A 21161-nucleotide genomic window follows, 5' to 3' on the forward strand; every position below is an offset into this window, starting at 1 on the left:
ATGTATACAGGGCCGGCTCCAGCTCTGGTGGCGCTGTTGTCACAATGTTTGCTGCCCCTCCCACCCAATAACCATCTCTGCCACGGATTCCCTCACCACCCTTTAACAGAGCCCCTCCAGATGCCATAACCACACTCACTCAGATGCATTTAATTTGTTTTATAGCGCCACTCATACCAGGGTAGGGTGTCAGAGCACAGAGACAATCAATCATACGTGTGTAGATCAGTGTAAAGGATATGTTCCATAAAACAGAGGACTACAAGGTATAGGAGTCACGTCATCCATACTGGTAGAAAGTCTAGTTAGGGAGTGTTTGGTCTCGTGAAGCACAAACTCAGAATTTAAAATGTGACTCTAGGGTTGGGGGTTCTCTTTAATAATAAGAATTGATTTCTACCAAAATGAACCTTTTTTGCAACATTAGGATAATGAAAGACTGGGAGAGAGGAGGAGCACGTACGCTTATATGTAGTACGCAGATCGATGACTAAAGTGGTGCAGAGCTGCAAAAGGAGTTGCGGAGGCTATGGGCTGCTGAGTCGAGTCGGAGGAGCTAGCAGCGGTCAGGGGAGTGCGGGGGCAATGATGGACCTTTGACAGGGTGATCTGCTGGCCTCTCCCTGATCTGACGGCCTCCTGCTGATCTTCAGCAACTTCTGCTGCTTCAGCAGTAACCACTCAGGGTGAGTTCGCTCTACCCTCCATTTCTGCCCCCATCTTTGCTTTCCCCTAACAGCACTCTTCCCCCAACAGTGGCTGGTGAAGGGGGATCATGCAGATGCCAGCACTGGTGCTAGGCCACGCCTGTTTTCATCCACTCATCTTTCCACCCTGGCAATTTCCATAGCCCCAACAAGCAGCAACAGCCAGCAGCCCGGGCCAACCAGCAGCCTTAGCAGTCACCTGCAAACACCATAAACACCACAAACACCGGTCAACATCACCTAAAAGCTTGACAAGACTCTAGAGATGTGAACTTCTGTCAGCAGGTGCAGAGTCAGTCGACGTTAAGTTGGTGTGGCCCGTGCCTTACCGATGCCAGGCTACTACTGCCCCGCCAGGTGCACCCCCACACATAAATGGAACTCACATCGCTCTGCTTCTGGGCAATCTTAGGAGACAAGGCGGGGCAGCAAAGGAAAAAGCACTCAGCCAACAGACCAGATACGGCCTAAAACCTCCTGTGTGCCTGAGACCTCTGTTGTACTGCAACAGTCAGCAGGGATGGCGGCACAGCCAAGCCATCAGGCCCAAAATAAAACCGCAAAGCAAACAGAATCAGACTTGGATTAAGGCCTCCTACTGCAGCAAAGGGAAAGGCAGTCAGCCAACAGACCAGATACAGCCTTAGGCCTCCTGTGTGCCTGAGACCTCTATTGTAGTCCAACAGTCAACAGGGGTGGCGGCACAGCCAAGCCATCAGGCCCAAAATAAAACCACAAAGCATACAGAATCAGACTCTGATTAAGGCATCCTACTGCATGCTTGTGCCCCTCCACAGAAGGGAAATAACTGGGAGGTGAGGCAACGCAGGCAAGCAGACAAGCATCTGGATTAAACTCTCCAACAGTAGACGAAGGTCCCAACTCCATGCGTGTGCCCCACCACAATACAGTAAAAAAAACTGGGAGGTGTTGTGGCACAGACAAGTAACTGGACCTATCATACAGAATCATACTGATCTGTCCTGAAGGGCACGGAAGCAGAACGATGCCAAAAGAAAAATAACCCACTAGCAAAAACGGGCTGGTGGATAGTTTGGCCTATCAACTCACTTATGGAGGCCGCGCTCTCATCTCGCCCTGGAAACCCTTGAGGCCATCGGCCAGAAGGAGACAAGCTGGAGACCCAGTCTCCCACTGCCTCTGGAGTCTTCCCTAGCAACAAACTCAATAAGCGGCTCCTTCGAAAAGCCACAGAATCGGTCAGAGAGAGTTTGCAATAAGGACCTCATGAAGTGGGGAGGATCAGGAATACAACCCAGATGTCTGGTCAGTAGCTCTCTCAATGATAAGCAGCTCTCTGGTTCCCAGAGCGGGTGTGTTCGCTGCCTAAAACACAGCAAATCAGTGGCTCTCCACCAAATTCAAATACCATTTTCACCAATCCAAAAAGGGCGAGCTTCACAGACCAGGAACTAGGATTTCTGTTGGAGTGTTTCCTTAACAATGTAAAAGCACAGACAGATGACAAACCCCATCAGTGGTGAGGGAAATTGGAGGAAAATGAGCCAGTCCAGCACCCAGGAGATCCCTACATCTGACACACAAGAGCTGACGGCAATCAGAGCCTCGCAGGACACTATTGCAAGGGCTCTTCTCTGTAATCAAACAAAATAGAGCTACAACTGGACCTGATACAGTCACTGGCCACCCACTTAGTTGAATTTGGGTCTAAGATAAACCTTCTGGAGATCCAAATAAAAGAATCTGAGAAGTCAAACTGTGCCCATGCTCCCCAGTCATTGAAAAGATAAGCTACTTTCTGGAGATGTTGGGAGCGCTAGTTGGAGCAGTCAAGGAATCTACCAAGAGATAGGAGACTCAAGCAGCGATAACTGTCTTTCCTTCCCTTGGGGTCCATAGCCCAATCATCGTAGGTACTGATTATTCAGCAGGCAACCTGACCTTTCCTTCTCTTAACTCCCACAACCCAATTTTACCAGGTACAGATATTCAGCAGACGCCCTGCCCCAAGCAACCCGTGCCTGGCAACCACAGCACCACGCTATGCAGGGTGATTGCAGTTCACCAATCATAATACTGACAGAAAGTAATGGTGTACACATGGAGGGAAGGCCTCAATCATCCTCTAAAGAATCATCAGAAATAGATGGAACAAATGTGGACTATGGCAGTATTCCACCTAAGGCTTCCCAAGTATTAACAATTAGCCTGTCAAGAAAGGCAAAAAAGAGGCTAAAGAAGCAATCCAAGAAGCAGTGACTCTTAAGAAGAACTGCAACAAACCATAAAGCTCCCCTAAACTCAACTGGGGAGGTTACTAAATCAATGTGGAAGAGAAAGGCACAGAGAGATGCAGTATAGGCAGAAAGAGTGGCTTTTGTGGAGTGGGTCATCGACCTACATATACCTCTGCCAGTAAAAAACGATATGTCCTTTTAACCTCATTCCCCACTGAAACTCCCATAAGTGTGGTGAAGGGACCAAGAGGGGGCAATGGAGGCTGGGCTCCAAATTCACAGGGTTCACATGCATTAACTATTGTTTGCACACAGAACCAGAGAGAGGTGCGCTCGTACATGTAAAAAATTATATGCAGCATGTGGGGGTAGCCGGCACCCATTGCATCAGAAGAACAGAGGTATAAGTCCTAGCCTCGATGGAGGCCTCGCTTACCGGTCCTCGAGAGCAACCAAATCATTATTACTACTCTCGTGGAACGTGGCAGCTGTCAGGAGTATTCAAACGTGTGGGGAAGCCCTGGCCTACTTAGATACAAACAACATTCTCTGCTTCCAGGAAACCTGGGAGCTTGCTCCCTTGCTGTTGTCAGGTTTCTATGAGATTTTCACACCAGCCAAATGTTCAAGCATTTTCAGCCATTCATCAGGTGGCCTATCAATTGTTATCAAGGATTCAGCTAATTTAGAGGCCACCAAACTTCCTGTTGACAGCAGTGTGGCCCAACCAGTTTCTTTTAGAGGCCTGAAAAAAAATCAAAGTTTGCTTTTATCCAGGGCTTGCTGGATAGTCTAGGATCACTCATTCTCGATCACCCAGGCTATGAAATCATAATGTTGGGTGATTTTAACATCAGTGGCCTAGGTGGACCACTGAATTTTGTGTCCCAGAAAAAAGGGTGGCAAATCATTCAATACTTCTTGACATCTTGCAAATTGGTATCAGCACAATGGTAAACACTGGTAAAAGAGAAGGATTGTTTATCTTACTGCACCTTAAAAGGTGACTTAACTATGAACTATGTGTTTCTTTCTGAGCGCCTGGCCTAGTGGTTGGTGCACTTCAAAATTACAAAGAGGTGAGAAAGTAATCACAACCCCTTAAAATGCATTGTGGATCTTCATGTGCAACCCCCTATGAAGAGCACACATGTGGGTACATCAACAGGTGTAGAGAAAGTACAATTAGCCACAAGAATAAAATGGAGACCAGAGTATTCAGCACGTGTAGCAACTTGGCTAAATATTCAGGCCCTCGTCATAAACTTGAGGCTGCAGGTTCCGATCCTCAAGCGGTGGGAGAAGATCATTGAGGGCCTCATATCCCTCTTAAAAGGAGATGCTTCCAGGCCCCACCCTACAAAACCTGGGGAAGTCAGAAGGACAACAGCACAATATGACAAAACCATCATCAGAGCAAGAAGGGCACTTCGCAGAGCACAGCGAGCACATAAAAACCTACAATTAACACTGCAGCAGAGATCAAACATAAAAGACGTTTTCTCAAGAAAATAACTTGGGAGCACAATGTGGCAAGGGACCAAAAGGAATGAGAAATCCTATTTCAATTGTAGTAAGATCCTAACCACATGTGCTCCTGGGAGCACGTGAACAAACTAAAAAGCTTCAATGAATCAAGGGAAAATGGCATCCTAGAGGCAGCTTGGGTCATCCATGTTACAAATCTATACACCAACAATCTGGCATCCCCAGCGATGACCAGTCAGTGGAATGAGATGATGGCCAACCATACTCCTGCCACTGAAGTGCCTCCTGGGGAATTAGATGGATGGACAAAGAACTGAGCAATCTCTAGCTTTCAGCTGACTTTGTATCTGACAAACCAGTACACATAGGTTCTGAACATATAAGCTCCAGGATGGTCAAAATAATCATCAAGCTCAAAAGGAAGGATAGGACTCCAGGCCCTAATGGACTGCTGGCATCCCTGTTTAAATGCGCCCTGGCAGATTGGGCTAGGATGCTGACCCCGCTTTACAATAGCCTGTTTTAAATGGCGATGGTGCCAGACCTGTGGAGAGGCTCAATCCTCTGTCCCATATAAAATGGGGGATCAATCAGTCCCCTGAAACTAATATTTAATAGCACTTTTAGATGTTGAAGCCAAAATATATGCTTGCATTTTGCTGGAGCAATTGGAGCCATGGGTTCCCAAGCCACAAATCCTGCCATACTCCCAATCCTGCTTTAGAGCCAGGGCATCTACAGTAGACATCTTATCACTATCGTTCTTGAGGCACCAAGCTGCCAAACACAGTAGTCTCCCGCTAGTTGGCTGCTTCATTGACTACAGTGCAGCATTTGAAAGGGTAGACTGGCCAGTCCTTTGGAGGAAGCTGGATGCATGGGGTATACCTGCAAAGCTCCTAAGTGCCATAGTCTCACTGTATTCAGAAACATGGGTCTGAGTGACAAGAAGCCCCTGCTTGACTACTCAGAGAATTAAAACTAATAGGGGCTAAAGCAGCACCCCCCTTATGTTCAACCATTGTACAGCCAACTTAGGGAAAAGCCTGAAGTCCACCAGTCTGGCCCAACAAAGGTACATTCTACCAACACCAACAACACAATGATCATGGACCGTACAAGAGCCAGGTTACAAGGGGCACTGAAAGCACTGCATGTGTTTAACGCTGCCACCTAGCTCCAAATAAATCAGGAAAAAACAAAGGTCCTTGTATTCAGGGGGTGTAAAAACAAAAAAGATAATCTCTTGGCGTATTGGCAATCAGTGCATCAGCACAGTTATGAAGTGCAACTTTCTCGGTGTGTGGTTCACCGAAAATATCACCACAGGGGCACAGATAAGCGCAAACAAAAAAAGGGGGCGCTGCAATCACATATGGGATTGGCCAACTGAATCGACTACTACTGAGTGCTTTGGCAGCCCCAGTACTAAGGGTAATGAAGGCAACTTTTGTCCCCGCCATGCATAATGGCCATTTCCATTGTATGGCTTACAAGAAAATCTTTCAACAACCATGCTTCATCTGTCATTCCAGGCTGAGGCTGGAGCTAGGCTTGTAGACTGCCAAGCGGCCGTGCTGAAGTATTATATCAGGTTTAGAATGGAAGACACACAATCATAAAAAAGCCACTTCAAATTTATCTTTGACATTCCAGGCAATCCTTGGCACTCACAAGTAAATAAAGCATTGAAGATATTCGAGATGGAAGACTCTACCCACCTGGTAGGAAGTGTCCCATACACTGCTTGGAAAAAAAACTTTTAATAGACAACTAAAGGTACTCTCGATGAGACCAAGACATATTGACCCTCCATAAAGCGTCAGTGGCACAGGCCTTAATGCCTCCTACCTTGTTGGGACTCCACAGCCGTACTTCCTGGAATCCATAAATGCAGAAACCCGTTGACAGATTTTCTATATGCGACCCCTAGCTCTGCCAATCAAAGATTTTAACCCTTCCTAAGATATTCACAGAAACAAAAGAGTTTGCAGGCTTTGCTCTTTTCAAAACGAATCATGGTTACACCTCTTTTGTTGCTGCCCCACCTTAGAACACCAGAGGATACAACAAATTAAAGCAGTAGCGTTGGGCCTGGGGCTGCGATCATACCTGGAAGTTTCCAATGTTTGCTTTTCACACTCAGCCACATTGGCTTCAGCAAGATGTAAAAAAGTTGTCAACTTGCTCAGGCAGCTGCTATCCTCGACCAGTGTGATGGACAGTATGGTGGGGTCAAGATTGCATAAACCAAATAGAGGGCATAGTACTCATCCATCCATTTGCCCTTCCACTCATCCATCCATCCTTTTATCCAGACGTCCATCTACCCTGCCTTTTACTCATCCTTCCATTCTTTTACTCATCCATCTTCACTTACATCCTTTCACTCATCTATCCCTATTTTCACTCCATCCATCCACTCATCCATCCAGGCACCCTTCCACTCATCCATCCACCCTTTCTCTCAACATTCATCAGCCCATACTTTCACTCCATCCATCCATCCGCCCATCTACCCTCCCTCCCTTTCACTCATACACTCTCTCTGCCTTTCACTTTTCCATTCTTACGTCCATCCTTTCACTCATTCATCCATGCATAAACCCATCCTCCATTGCATCCATTCACCCATCCTTCCTTTTACTCACTCACCCTCCCAAGTTAATTATGAGGCTTTGTCTTCCGAGCTGCAGATAGAAGAGGCCCATCAAGAACCCCACCCCACTGTCGCTTCTAAAGCGGAGGGGGTGGAGAGCAGGGCTTTGAAGATGCCCCTGATCCAGACAGAAGCTTAACTGCACACTTACCTCTAAGTCAACTAGTGCAATTGTTGTCTGCAGCTGGTTACTTCTCTCTCTTGGGTCTCTGTGATTGAGATAAGGAGCACTCTGTCGTTTTCAGCTCCATAATGTTTTTTTTCAAAGTGAAACCAAATCCAGTACTAAACATGTTACTGTCAGCAGAGCAGTCCCCTGCACCACCTACAGCCTGCCCCTCTGTAATGACCAACAAATTGTTTCCACTGGCTCCCTCCTTGTCTGATCGGCATGTCCCCTCCCCAGTCATTGAAGTGGATGGAATTTTGTAACTCCTCCCAGGGCCACTGTGTATGTGCCCCAAAAGCAACCAGATACCTTGCTTTCTAATTCAGCACTCGCTCTCCTTTGATGTCACTGCTGTAGCTTGTGCCTGCAGGTGGGAGTAAACCTTACCCAGCTGGAGCTTGTGCAGTAGGACATCTGCAAAGTTCACTAGAGTTCACCCAGGAGATTCAGCACACAGTGTCAGAGCAAATGATTTATTTTCAGCTGCTCTGTGTTTATTTTCCCTCTTCTTGCCTCTCCCTGAAGGGTGGCAGGGCAAAGCCCCCTTTTGCCCCTGGTAAAAACTTCCACTGGACAAAACTCTGATATCTCTCCTGGAAGAACATTAATCACCGGAGTAGTCTTGACATTTTCATGGTTGCCTGAAAATGTCTGGAGGCAAGGAACGGGCAGCAGGTGCATTTTAAAACCATACTATGGTTGCAAACACGACGCCCCCATCTGAAGTCGGCACCCGGGGCACTGGCACCTGTTGCACCACCCTCGAGCTGGCCCTGAATGTATAAGATATTCTCTACTCAATGTATGATGATGCAATGCACAACAAAACACTTTTTATACATATGTACAATAAAAAAACATTAAAAAAAGGTTTTCTGCAGCCAGACATAAAAACCTATTTTCATAAGATGACCACGAGTAACGATTGATAAAGTGATAATGAATAAAACGGTGCAGATTCCAAACGTGTAAAAAAAATATGACCAAAGGCTTCTCTCCACTGCGATTATACCTAATGCTGACTGCGGGATAACAGTATTGTCGGGTAGTTTTTCCATGAGTAGTATTCTGGCTCCTATAACAAGTTCCGCTTGTTGGAATGGAATAACATGGTAACTTGGCGCTTTTTCCTGCTTTCCAAGCCGCAAAACTTGACCTTTTTCTGTTTCTCATGCATACATTTCACAAGGTGTTACCTACCCAAATGAGTGTGCAGAAGTACTGCTGGAACAGAGCAGGATGGGTGTACATCTTGCAGTGCTGATTTGACCACAGTGCTCCCTCTATACTTAACCTGCATTTTCAGGTGGTAGGGAATGAGCGCTTTACGTCATTATTTAGTACCTTTTCCTAGGCTGCTCTGTATTACTTTCTAAACATGCATGTAATATCTTTTTAATACCTCATTTATTTCTTTTTTGAAGCTGAGGAGTCGGAGTGGAAAGGCCCCTTCTACTTTATCCAGGGGGCGGACCCACAGTTTGGCCTGATGAAGGCATGGGCGATGGGGGACTGTGATAATGGTGGCGATGAATGGGACCAAGAGATCAGATTAACAGAAGAAGCTGTCAAGGCCATTAACAAGCTAAACCCCAAACCAAAATTCCTTGTTCTGTGTGGTGACCTCATCCACGCAATGCCAGGTAAGTCTAAGATGTTGTACACGTTTGACTATCCTCTTATGTAGTGCTTAATTTGTAAAAAAAAAAAAAAAAAATGCGTGCCAGGGCCATTCTTAAGAAGCAATGCAGCCTGCGCCACCCGTTACCCCAGTCAGCGCTGGCAGCGACATTACCAACACACATCTACAAGGGCAGCAATTCAGACTATTTCAAGCCGCCCAAAGCTATATAGAGTAAATGGGGTGAGCAGCATGTGTTATTCATTTTTAATGTATATTGATATTTTAACAACTGTTGTTGTGCTCCTCTCAAAATTTGACAGACAGCACCATCGTGTGGCTACAGCTGGTTTTGACAATTAAGTGTCGGTGCTGAGCCTGGAAAACTCTGCGTCAAATTAAATACTACTTCTATGATGGATATCATAATTGTGCTACAGTTTGGTTCAAATCTCATTCAGCCTTCCACTCCAAATCAGCGAAGTTTGCCGAAAAGCATATTTTATATGGCAGGTGGAAAATCAACGGCATTTGTAAAAATATATCGCTGTACCTCTGTATCAGTGAAATGCATGAGCCTAAGTACGATTTATTATCATTGTTATATGATAGCATCACACGGCACAGTACAAGAATAACTCACTGAGGTGTTTCGTGTGCAACGCAAATAAGCAAAGCAATATGTATTTTTTAAAAACAGGTAACACGAGATTCTACATTTTCATTTAATGGAGATGGTGAGATGGTGGTTTTTGTTTTCAGAATGTAAGGGAACCGAAACAATTGCATTATTTATTTAAAGTATGCAAATGAGTGCACATATTATGTGCAAATAACCTTTACGTCTTTCAGTGTTGGTATTTGGAGTTGTTTTACTCCCATGTGTAAACGAATAGACATCATGCGCAGATTTTGATTGCACCCTTCTTAGGTCGATTGCGCAAGTGCTTTGACCTGTTGTGAGTATTGTGGGCTTTTAACCACACCCACAGCACGCCCATCACTTTCACTTGTTCTTGGGCTTTCCTTTAAAAAATCCTTTGTTATCATTAGTAAAAGCTTTATGTTTGTCCCTTCTTGGGGTGGTTTGTTACTACCTTGCAGACTGCCCGTGTTACATGGATAATTGCACGACTGCAGATAAGTTTGAGTGCGAGCGAGCTTCTTTTTCCTTTTGTGTCTCACCTTTGTGTTCATGCTCATGGCGGCCGTGGTGCGTTGATTAGGCTTGCTTATGTCAACTGTTTTACGTTTGATTTTCAATTTATGTGGCAAGAAAAGTCCAGTTAGGAATTTACAACGCTAATAGCTCTGACTCCAGCAAATGCGAGACCCATCTCATTGCAAATGCTTGTTATGTGTACTGGTCATGCGCTTAGCTTTCATTGGTGCAGCAGATGCAGCGGCACCGGGGCCCAGAGGACTGTGGCGCCCATTGAACCCTGATTCTTGCTATATTTCAAGGGGGGTTTCTTCCTTGCACTAGGCCCCTGACAAGTTGGCACTTTTCTTGCACAGTATTGCAGAGCCCACCAAATAGAATCCAGAAGTAACTGTATGCGAGAATACAATTTCCACTTACATCCTAATGTGCACCAGTGTTAAACTGCGTTACATTTGCGCCCTGGTTTTACACAAGTTCTTGTTTCTGATCTCAGTTACAATATAGAATTTAAATTCATATTTGATGAATTTCCTGTTGGTTTTCATAGTGAAAGGCAGAAAATCGGCCAGAGCGAAAAGTTGGAAGATAAGAAAATATATAAGCTTAGAGCATTAAAGGATTTTATTAAAATAACCATAAGGTTCTAAAAATTGTAAATGCATGGAGTGAACGAGGATGCAATTAGCTGAAATAAGTCTGCTTTCGGTAAGACATTTCCCAGAGCATAGCTACTCATGACGTTACCCCGCTGGTCTATTCAGATGACACATTCACTGAAAGAAATTTATTTGAAAACCAATATTGCCTTGAGTTGGGATTATTTTAGGACTGGAAGAGAAAGGTTCTTTTTGCTGAGAAATGTTAGAAGACCCGGTTGACTATGGGGCACACATTTGGTGCGCATAATTGTTTAAAGGCAGGTTATCAATACAGAATTGGGCATCAAGGACAATGTGGTAATTTTGTTCAGCCACCATATCGTTGATGTGAGACCTTTCGTGTGAATCACAGCTGTAAAAACATAGTTCCTGCTTTTATTTTGACTCGCTTGGGATGTGGTTCACCATCTAATTGTGTCTGCCACTTAATCTCATCCAGAAATCGTGTATGTTGCAAAAAAAATGACAGCACATAATTAACAGGTGCAGTAAAAGGCGTATATAACACTGCTTGAACTGAATTGGCTCTCTACTGAAACAGTAATAAAACAAATCAGGAAATACTCCTGAAGCTGTGACAAGAAAGGTGAACAGGGTCTTTAAACAAAAGACTGTCCCTCTTCACAGCATTTACCTTTTCTCTTCTCCTTGCTGCAAAGAGATCTCCACTCCCTCTAATGCCTTCCAAGGGTCACTCGCATTGTGTGTCTCGTTGGCGACCACCTTCTCTGTTTCTGTTTTCATGCCCAGATGTGCATCTCCTGCCCACTTTCCACATCTTTCACAGTGGACCTATTACTATAACTGCTCTGTCCTCCTGAACATGACCGTAGCTATCCACGATTCGGCAGGTGCAGGTGCGAGGGTTCCAGCCTATCTAGTTTTTACTACAGTACCAGGGGATGCCGGCCCCATTTTCTTTGCCTGCTGCACAACTGCTTTTGACGTATGCGTGCCTCACGTCTTCCCATTCTTTTCCTGTAATCCTGGAGGTCACGTGAGCTTTTGTTCCCTAACCCACTGTTCCTGGTGAGACAGCCCACACCTACCTAGTTACAAAACCACCCTTGCCTGAACTCGGGGGACTGAAAACTGCTACCTACTCCTTACACTGTGACATCCCCACGACGTGCCCTCCCACTTCACTCTTCCCTCTGCTCTCCTCTTTCCCCCCTTGCCAGCTTTTAAGCATAACCACTGATGTCCTATTCACCCTCTTGCTCCTCCCTTGAACTTTAAGACACCTGCCATATTGTTTCTAAAGCATGACATGCTTATTGTCGCATCATTTTCCCCGTAGCTGTCTTCCAATCAACCCTCACTCATACCCATGGAAGCCATGGCCAAGCTTTAGTTGACAGTTTGATGATGGAGGCTGTGCTGTGTTCATTCAGCGCGCAGCATTTCTATCCTTTTGGTCACAGTAATCCTCCAGGCTCAGACCTCTGACAACAAAGCTATACCTCAAGATACACTGATCTAGCTGGCCCAAACTTTGTGCAGCAAACCAATCTGTCATTGCGAATACATCGTTAGGGCGTCGTCAAGAAGAACAATGCATTAAATTATTCACATGCTCGGCCTTTGGACAGAACAGCTTTTCCTTAGGTTGCACACATCCTACAAGATTGCCTGTCTCTCAGTAATGCCTGTCTCCGGCCTCAAAGATCATACAAGTAGAGTTATCCCTCAGGTCATAGAAAACTTTGAGATACTCTTGTTTCCACAATCAAAGAACACGAAGCTGCATACTTGTATGAACTTTACAGTCATTTTGTACATTGCACTGCAAAGTATTTATTAGCAACGGTCCTTCATGTATGATTTATATCTATTAACCAACGTAAAATGAAGTTCTGAGGTGCCTGCTTCAGAAAGCATGAAAGAAAAACAATCACACCTTGAAATGGGTTAGCCAATTCTGTATGTTTATAAAATGCATAGGTAATGTAAATTGTGGTTCGAAGAGCTGATAAGCTGACACGTACCATATATTTTGCTGCAATTAATTTAATTAAGTACAACTCATGACCACCTGCTATGTAATCGTTTGGTTTGTGTATGTGCGGAGATATTTCGGTCACCGTTATATGTGTAAGCTCAAAAACGTAAGTTTAAGACCTTAGTTACAAGTACCCCAGTATTTAAGGGCACCCTGCGCAAACATCTGTTCCTCAGGATTCGCAATTACAAGTGGCTCAGTTAAAAGTTTGGTTGGTATACAGCAGAGCCACACTGTGCTCTAAAAACACCAGAGTTAACAGACAGTGTTATAATTGTGGCCTCTTCCATGAGCATATTTTAAAGAAACGAATTGACAACTATGGTTAACTAATATAATAAGTAGGCGGTGTGGGGAACTCCGCTCCACTGACGGAGCTGAGTTCAGCGGCTCAGAGCTTACCCGGTGCGCGCTGAAGCCCAGTATGGGCTGCACAGCACAAGTGCAGACAGTCTACGCTTGCGCTGTGCCCTTGCCAAATGGGATGTCAGCAGGTAGTTAATGGGAGCCAGGATGGGGGTGAGTGAGAGTTGGGAGGTGCGAGGTGCAAGTTGAGTTAGGGTGTCAGTGTCCAGGGGATTATGTGGCCTAGCCAGAGAAGCATTAGGTACTTCCTCTATGCTTGGGTATCGGATGGGCTGATTCTCCAGGCCTGATTTCCCAGCTTTTAAAATTGATAAGGGTATTCCTGCACCCAGAAAATCAAGTTGTGGGAAACACTAGACAATCATAATCTGGTGGTTCGGTATTCACCCAGGGTTACTGTTCTATATAGCTTGTCATCGACCCCCTTTGTGGCATGTTCTAAAGTCTAATAGATACTTTGAAATAATCTGTGTATTGAATGGAAGCAGAGTTGACACGGGGGATCAAGAAAACAGCAAGGATCTTCTGTGCTCCTAGCAAAAGAGACTTTTCACTCCTGGAGTGCTCCCATGCACTAACAATGCAATTTTTCAGTTTTTGTCAGTAATTTACCGTACCCGCTAGGTGATACCCTAAATTGTTACCTAACCTCCACTAGCCCTTCTCAGAGTTATCTGTTAGGGAATACTACTCTAGGCGATTAAAAATTGGTTGGTTGATTGATCACGTCACAATAATCTGCAGCAGGGAAGACATCTGACTTGAAGCTGCCGTGCCCAAGTGAAGAGTGTCCCCACACACACACTGTGGTGTTTCCATTGCACCTGTGAGTTGGAACGTCATCACACTAGCGTGGCAGCCATAATTCTTTGGAACGGCCATCGCAGAGGCATCAGTAGGACATTTGATCCTTTTGGGTGTACCTTACTTGTACGAAACTCACTTTCAGTGACAGTGATTACATTTTGTGGATGTCATTAGAGGAACATGAACATGACAAGAAACTACGTTAGAGCCGGTGGTTAACTGCTTTAGGATTATTTGTTCAATTGACTTGTAGTTTCTCCATTGCAACATACTTTTGTAACACTTACTATTTATTCCTGGAAGGAGGATTATAACTGAGGTACTGCAATTTTTTAAACATTTCTAGCGGCGTGGCAACATGTTGGTCAGTAACCTGACTTAATCCCTTGCATTTTTACCCGAGAAGGGGGGCCCTATGCTGCCTTGTAACTGCTGGAAAAAATATTTAATTCATACTTGGTAGCTGTTGGGGTGAAAAACTTTCTGCAGCACGGAAACAGGCAACTTGTTACATAATCTACTTATTGAGGACCACAATATTTCTCACAGTATTGATGAAATACCTATTGGTGATGTAGATGGTGAACCGACGGACATGCATGAGATGTTGGTAAAGATGCTTGAGCAGTTCTTATGCCGTCGTATATTGTTTTGGAATGCCATTGGATCTTCATGCGAGTCCATGGATCAATAGAGAAAGCTGGCAATTATATTGCCTCTCTTAAGACTCTTGCACATACGTGCAAATTTGGGAAACTGACAGACTGTATAATCAGGGATCAATTAGTGCAATGTACCAATAGTAGCAATGCCAGGAGAGGCACATGGAGGAAATCCATCTTTTAAGGGAGCTGCCATCTTTGTGGAAAGTATAGAGACTACATCAGGTTGGGTAAAGGTAATAAAAGGTCAACAAACGTAATCTGATGCTCAGAATGACAAACTGAGTAGCATTGCAAGGAACTTGGTTTGTCGTAAGTGTGGACTTAAAGGGCACTATGCACAAGTGCGCAATTTGGAGAAAGTGAAAGCTGGTGAGGATGAGGTCTCTTCAGTGGATATGGGTGTTTTGGTGATGCCTCAGTGTGAGGTTGGCATTGAGGGAAAGAAATTGTCAGTCCCGGAAGACTCTGGGTCACTGTACAACATTACTGGGGATAAGATTTGGGCAGAAACATTTCCTAACAGACATATTGTAATGAATGCTTCGGAAGCCAACCTTGTGAGTTATCGGGGCATATAAATTTATATGTTTGGTTATGTGTTTATGAACATTTCATATGACGACACAGCTACTAATGGAAAGGTGTATGCTGCTAAGAGAAGAGACAATCTGCTGGATTGGCACCACCAAAGGGAAGTGCGTAGAACTCTAAACCCTAATGCTCGTGAGCAAGTGATGTGGGTGGATGTCAGAGGAGATGGTGAGAATTTTTAACAAGAGTGTCCCGAATCATTTTTAGATAATCTAGGCTTATTGAGGAATTTTGGGCACAACGTTGTTCTAAAAATGATGTGAATCCATCTGTTCATCAAGTACGAAAGGTTCCTAATTTAGGCCCTCATTACAACCCTGGCGGTAAATCCTGCTTTCCGCCGTGCAGAAGACCGGCAACATACCGCTGTGGCTGCGGAATCCTGCTACAGGTATTACGACCCACATCTCAGATTCCGCCACAGTACAGACACCCACACAAGTCCACCACACCAAAGGTCAGTGATAAACTGACGATACCAAAACCTACACCGTCACGCCAGCAGGAATACGCCCACTCTATCACGACCCACGAATCAACGCAGCGGTCTTTCAACCACGGTAAACCATTGGGAGTACACACCGCCGCGCTCGCAATACACACACATTTTCAAAACACAACCACATCGGACAATTCGAAATACACACACCTGATACACATACACACACCACACACTCGCACCACTATAAAACACACACCCACATTACCCACAGCCCCTTACAACAATTTTTTTTGGAAGAAGCAGAGAGATTACCTAACACAACACCAGCATCCACAGACACACAACACCATCACTTATACAACATCCACGCACCTCAAACAACACACACCAACACATCCCCTCACACATCACAACAGACAGCACCTCACACATCACCCACATCACATCATGGCACCTCAAAGACACCCCAGGTTCTCTGAGGAGGAGCTCAGGGTCATGGTGGAGGAAATCGTCCGGGTAGAGCCACAGCTATTCGGATCACAGGTGCAGCAGACATCCATGGCAAGGAAGATGGAGCTAAGGCGCAGAATTGTCGACAGTGTTAACGCAGTGGGACAGCATCCAAGAACACAGGATGACATCAGGAAGAGGTGGAACGACCTACGGGGGAAGGTACGTTCCGTGGTATCCAGACACCAGATTGCTGTACAGAGGACTGGTGGTGGACCCCCACCTCCTCCCCCACAACTAGCAACATGGGAGAGCAAGTCTTGGCGATCATGCATCCCGAGGGCCTCACAGGAGCAGCAGGAGGACTGGACTCTGGTAAGTCATATCTTAACTACTTTATCCCCCCACCCCACCTGCATGCCATCACATACTGCAACCCTTACCCTCACACCCATCACCCCAACAACCCACAGATACCCCACTAACACAACCCACACATCCCAAAACCAAGCCCTGCATGTAACAACAATGCATGGACACCCATCACCAAAGCATGTCCAGTAGAGAGACTCACTCATGCCCCAAAATCACCAATCACACAAGGGCCACAGCAATAATGCAAGCACAGGAGTAATGGGTCACTCACCTATTGCACAAGATGGCACACACAGATACAATAACTATGCATTTACACCCCAAGAGGACCCCTACCCAACGTCACCAGACAGGAGGTGCCAGACATATCCAGTCCCCCCACAGAAGAGGTCCACAGTGACGACAGCAGCTCTGCACGCCTGGATCAAGATGACTAGCCCGGCCCATCAGGGACCTCGGGACAGTCGATTCCCCTGACACAGTCACAAACCACCACTGAACCTCCCCCCTCAGGAAACACCACCACAGCACCCACCCAGCGGGCCCATCCCTCTGTCGCCAGGACATGTCAATCGGCAGCGTGTCCACCACTACAGGGAACCCAGGCAACTCCACTAACACAGGGCGATCAGGGACCTGGAGGCAGTGGGCACACGGTTCAGGGGACAGAGGCACATGATAACAAGGAAGCTAAGAGGACTGCTGTGCGACAGGGGGAGGACAGGCCTAGGGAACCGACACTCCACGAGGCACTCTCCAACATCATGGGAGCTTACCACCATTCCCAGGAGACCATGGGCACAGTACTAGCCAAGTTTCAGGAGACCCAGCGGCTGCAGGAGGAACACGACCTGGGGATCGGGGAGGACTTGAAGTCCATCAACAACACTCTGGTCACCATTGCAGGGGTGCTGGCAGACCTTCTCAACACCAGGAGGGACACAGTGGCACACCAACGGGCCCCTGACACCAGGCTGGACAATGAACAGCCCTTCACCTCTGCCGTCGCTAGTGGACAGGAGGCACCACTACAGGACACCAGCACCCCACCACGTTGTAGATGGAGCACCACCCCGCAAACGGTCCCTGAGATCCAGGAACAAGACAGAGAACATTTCCAAGACCCCCGCCAGGAAATAAGACCCCCATGAATGTCACCCTTCTGTCCCACTTTGTCACTCTGTCCACCTTAAACTGCCATTGCTCCACTTCCTATGCCCCTTTGGACAATGCACCTGTGAAACAAATAGACTGGACTCTACCATAGACATCCTTCCACCATCACCCCAGCCCATTTTACAACCCCCTCCACTTACTTGCACATAAATAAACACACTTCAATCACAAAATAATTTGGAGTCACTCTGTGCTTTCACAAATGTGTAATTGCAATATCTATGGAATATAGCAATGTCAATGTACTTGTTCACATACCAATGTGACACAGCTGTAGGCCTGCAGTAAGCATAGCAGAGGGCACAAAGTGGGACCAAGATCTGTGAAATGGAAAGGCAAAGTGACAAGTTAGTGTCAATACACTGAGCGAAAATGACAGTCTTATGCTAGCTCCAACAATATGATAAGATGTGGGAAGCAGTTACATCTTCTTACCTGTGTCTCACTGGAAGTATTGCATGATGATGTTGTTTCGTTGTCGACATCCTCTTATTCTGCCTCCTTTTCTTCACTGTCCACAGGCTCTACAGCTGCCACAAGACCACAATCTGGCCCATCCTCCTGCAGAAAGGGCAACTGCCGTCGCAAAGCCAGGTTGTGCAGCATACAGCAGGCTAGGATTATCTGGCACACCTTCTTCGGTGAGTAGTATAGGGATCCACCTGTCAGATGGAGGCACCGGAATCTGGCCTTTAGGAGGCCGAAGGTTCGTTCTATAATCCTTCTAGTTCGCCCATGTGCCTCATTGTAGCGTTCCTCTGCCCTTGTCCTGGGATTCCTCACTGGGGTCAGTAGCCATGACAGGTTGGGGTAACCAGAGTCACCTGCAAATGTCGAGGGACAACTGTTAGACACACAGCAACCCTTAGGGACAACCCCATACCCAGACACCTACGTCAACTGTATTGGGACCTTGGCTTCACCTATTAGCCACACACGGTGCCTCTGGAGTTGCCCCATCACATAAGGGATACTGCTATTCCTCAAAATGTAAGCGTCATGCACTGAGCCAGGATACTTGGCATTGGCATGGGAGATGTACTGGTCTGCCAAACACACCATCTGCACGTTCATCGTATGGTAGCTTTTGCGGTTTCTGTACACCTGTTCATTCCTGCGGGGCGTACAAATGCCACATGTGTTTCATCAATGGCACTAATGATGTTGGGGATATGTCCCAGGGCATAGAAGTCACCTTTCACTCTGGGCAAATCCTCCACATAAGGGGAAACGATGTAGCTGCGCATGTGTTTCAGCAGGGCAGATAACACTCTGGACAACACGTTAGAGAACATTGGCTGGGACATCCCTGATGCCATGGCCACTGTTGTTTGAAAAGACCCACTGGCCAGGAAATAGAGTACAGACAGGACCTGCACTAGAGGGGGCATTCCTGTGGCATGGCGGAAAGTTGACATCAGGTCTGGCTTCAACTGGGCACAAAGTTCCAGGATTGTTGCACGATCAAGTCTGTATGTGATTATGATGTGTCTCTCTTCCATTGTCAACAGGTCCACCAGGGGTCTGTATACCGGAGGATGCTGCCATCTCATCACCTGCACCAGCAGACGTGCCCTATGGAGGAGAACAGCGAGCAGAGTTTCATCCAACACTGAGGTATCACAATGTGTTATTTGCCAAAACATTTGTAATTCGCAATGTTCCGGTATCTGTCTGTATTCCCGGCCTAGATAGGTGTGACGCAGTTTTTAGCCATCCCATGTTGCCCCCTGAAATGGCGGCTGCCAGACCTGTAAGGTGGGACAAGGGGAAATGAGGTAACTGCGCTGGCGTTGTACACCGTCATGGTGGGCGGTCAAAGACCCCAGCGCAATTCTCCCTTGGTTAACATTGGGCCCTATGGGTCCCAGGAGCCAATGACGATGTACGCCGGCGGTGACCGTACACACCACCACGGAAGTGACCACCATTTTCTGTCTGTTCACTCACTTGATACCTGACCTTCAACAGGAGAGGACCTACACTGCAAGTGCTGCTGTGACCTGTGTCTGGAAGCGACGATGGCTACAGTGTCTTGGGAAAAGGCCCCTGCCTTCACATCGGAGGAGTTGGAGAAACTAGTGGATGATGTCCTCCCCCAGTACAAGCAACTGTACGGTCCTACAGATAAACAGGTGAGTACACTGAGCATGCTGCATGGGCAATGCCTGTTTTGAGTGGTGTGGATGGAAAATACATTGGGGGGGAGCTGAGGCCTGCATGTGCGGATGGTGGGTGTATGTGCATCAGGGCATGGGTGGGAACTGGTGGGCAATGACTATGACGGACCAGGAGGGAGCTGCAACCCACTTGGCCCTGGAGGGTGAAGCAACGGAGTCTGAAGCCACCAGTGGGACGGAGGGCGAGGGGAGCTCCACGATGGGGACAGGAGCATACACGAATGACAGCAACTCCTTCTCTGATGAGAGCTCCCTTGCGGTGGTGGGCACATCTGTGCACACCGGATAAACAGGTAGAGCCGCCACCCCCCCCACCAGCACCGCCCTCCCAGCAGCCCCTGAGTGTGTTTCCCGTGCCCGCTCACCCAGGAGGGTTGGCATCTCCTTCGCCCCAGGCACCTCAGGCCCTGCCCCAGTCAGCCCGGCTGCCCTCAGTGAGGAAGCTATTGACCTCCTGAGATCCCTCACTGTTGGGCAATCTACCATTTTGAATGCCATCCGGGGTGTTGAGAGGCATTTGCAACAAACAAATCATACCTGGAGGGCATTCATTCTGGGCAGGCGGCCAGGCGGAGAGCATTTCAGGCTCTGGCCTCAGCACTGATGGCAGCCATTGTCCCTGTGTCCCGCCTTCCCCCTCCAACTTCCTCCACCCAGACCCAATCCCCTCTACCTCAGCCTATCCCAAGCACACCATCGGACCAGCATGCACACTCATCAACACACAAGAGTGGACATGGCAGACATAAGCACCACACATCCCACAAGCACTCACACAAACACCATCCCCATGCAGAAACACCAACATCCACTGCCTCCACTTTGTCCCCCTCCTCCACGACCTCTTCCTCCCTGTCTCGTCTCCACTCACACCTGCATGCACTACATCTTCATCCACTGCCTCCATCACCAGCATGCCCATCACCACACACCGCTCACGGGAACTCACCACCCCCACTACCATGAACACATCCCCTTTGTCCCCTCCCAGTGTGTCTGTGAGTCCTCCTCCCAAAGTACACAAACGCAGGCACACACCCACCCAACAGCCATCCACCTCACAACAGCCTCCGGCCTATGCACCTTCACCCAAATTCAGCAAACGTACACCTCCTACAACCACTACCCCTTCCTCCACTCCCAAACCCCCTCCATCTTCCCGTCCCAGTGTGTCTAAAAAACGTTTCCTGGCAAATCTTGACCTCTTCCCTTCATCCTCCCCGTCCTTCCCCTAGGGCCAGGCTTTCCAGGTCCTAGCCCAGCACCTCAACCACCAAATCCCCAGGCACAGTGGTGCCAGCAACTGCGGGGTCATCGAGTGCGCCACCCATCAGGGCTGCCAGTGTGCCACGTAGCGCAGGCAATGTGAAGAAGGTGCTCACATCCCGGAGGGAAAAGCCGCACCTACCAGCCACCAAGG

General features: G+C 47.1%; 1 protein-coding gene across 2 annotated transcripts in view; it reads left to right on the top strand.

The window, feature by feature from the left end:
* CPPED1 (calcineurin like phosphoesterase domain containing 1) overlaps window positions 1-21161 on the top strand; it is an 887250-nt gene that overhangs the window by 129405 nt on the left and 736684 nt on the right. For both annotated transcript variants that reach the window (XM_069210177.1, XM_069210176.1), the window contains exon 2: window positions 8667-8885. In XM_069210177.1, the coding sequence (XP_069066278.1) occupies window positions 8667-8885 (219 nt within the window). The remainder of the gene's footprint in view (window positions 1-8666; window positions 8886-21161) is intronic.

This window comes from Pleurodeles waltl, chromosome 10 (genome assembly GCF_031143425.1).
Source record: "Pleurodeles waltl isolate 20211129_DDA chromosome 10, aPleWal1.hap1.20221129, whole genome shotgun sequence".
NCBI lineage: Eukaryota > Metazoa > Chordata > Amphibia > Caudata > Salamandridae > Pleurodeles > Pleurodeles waltl.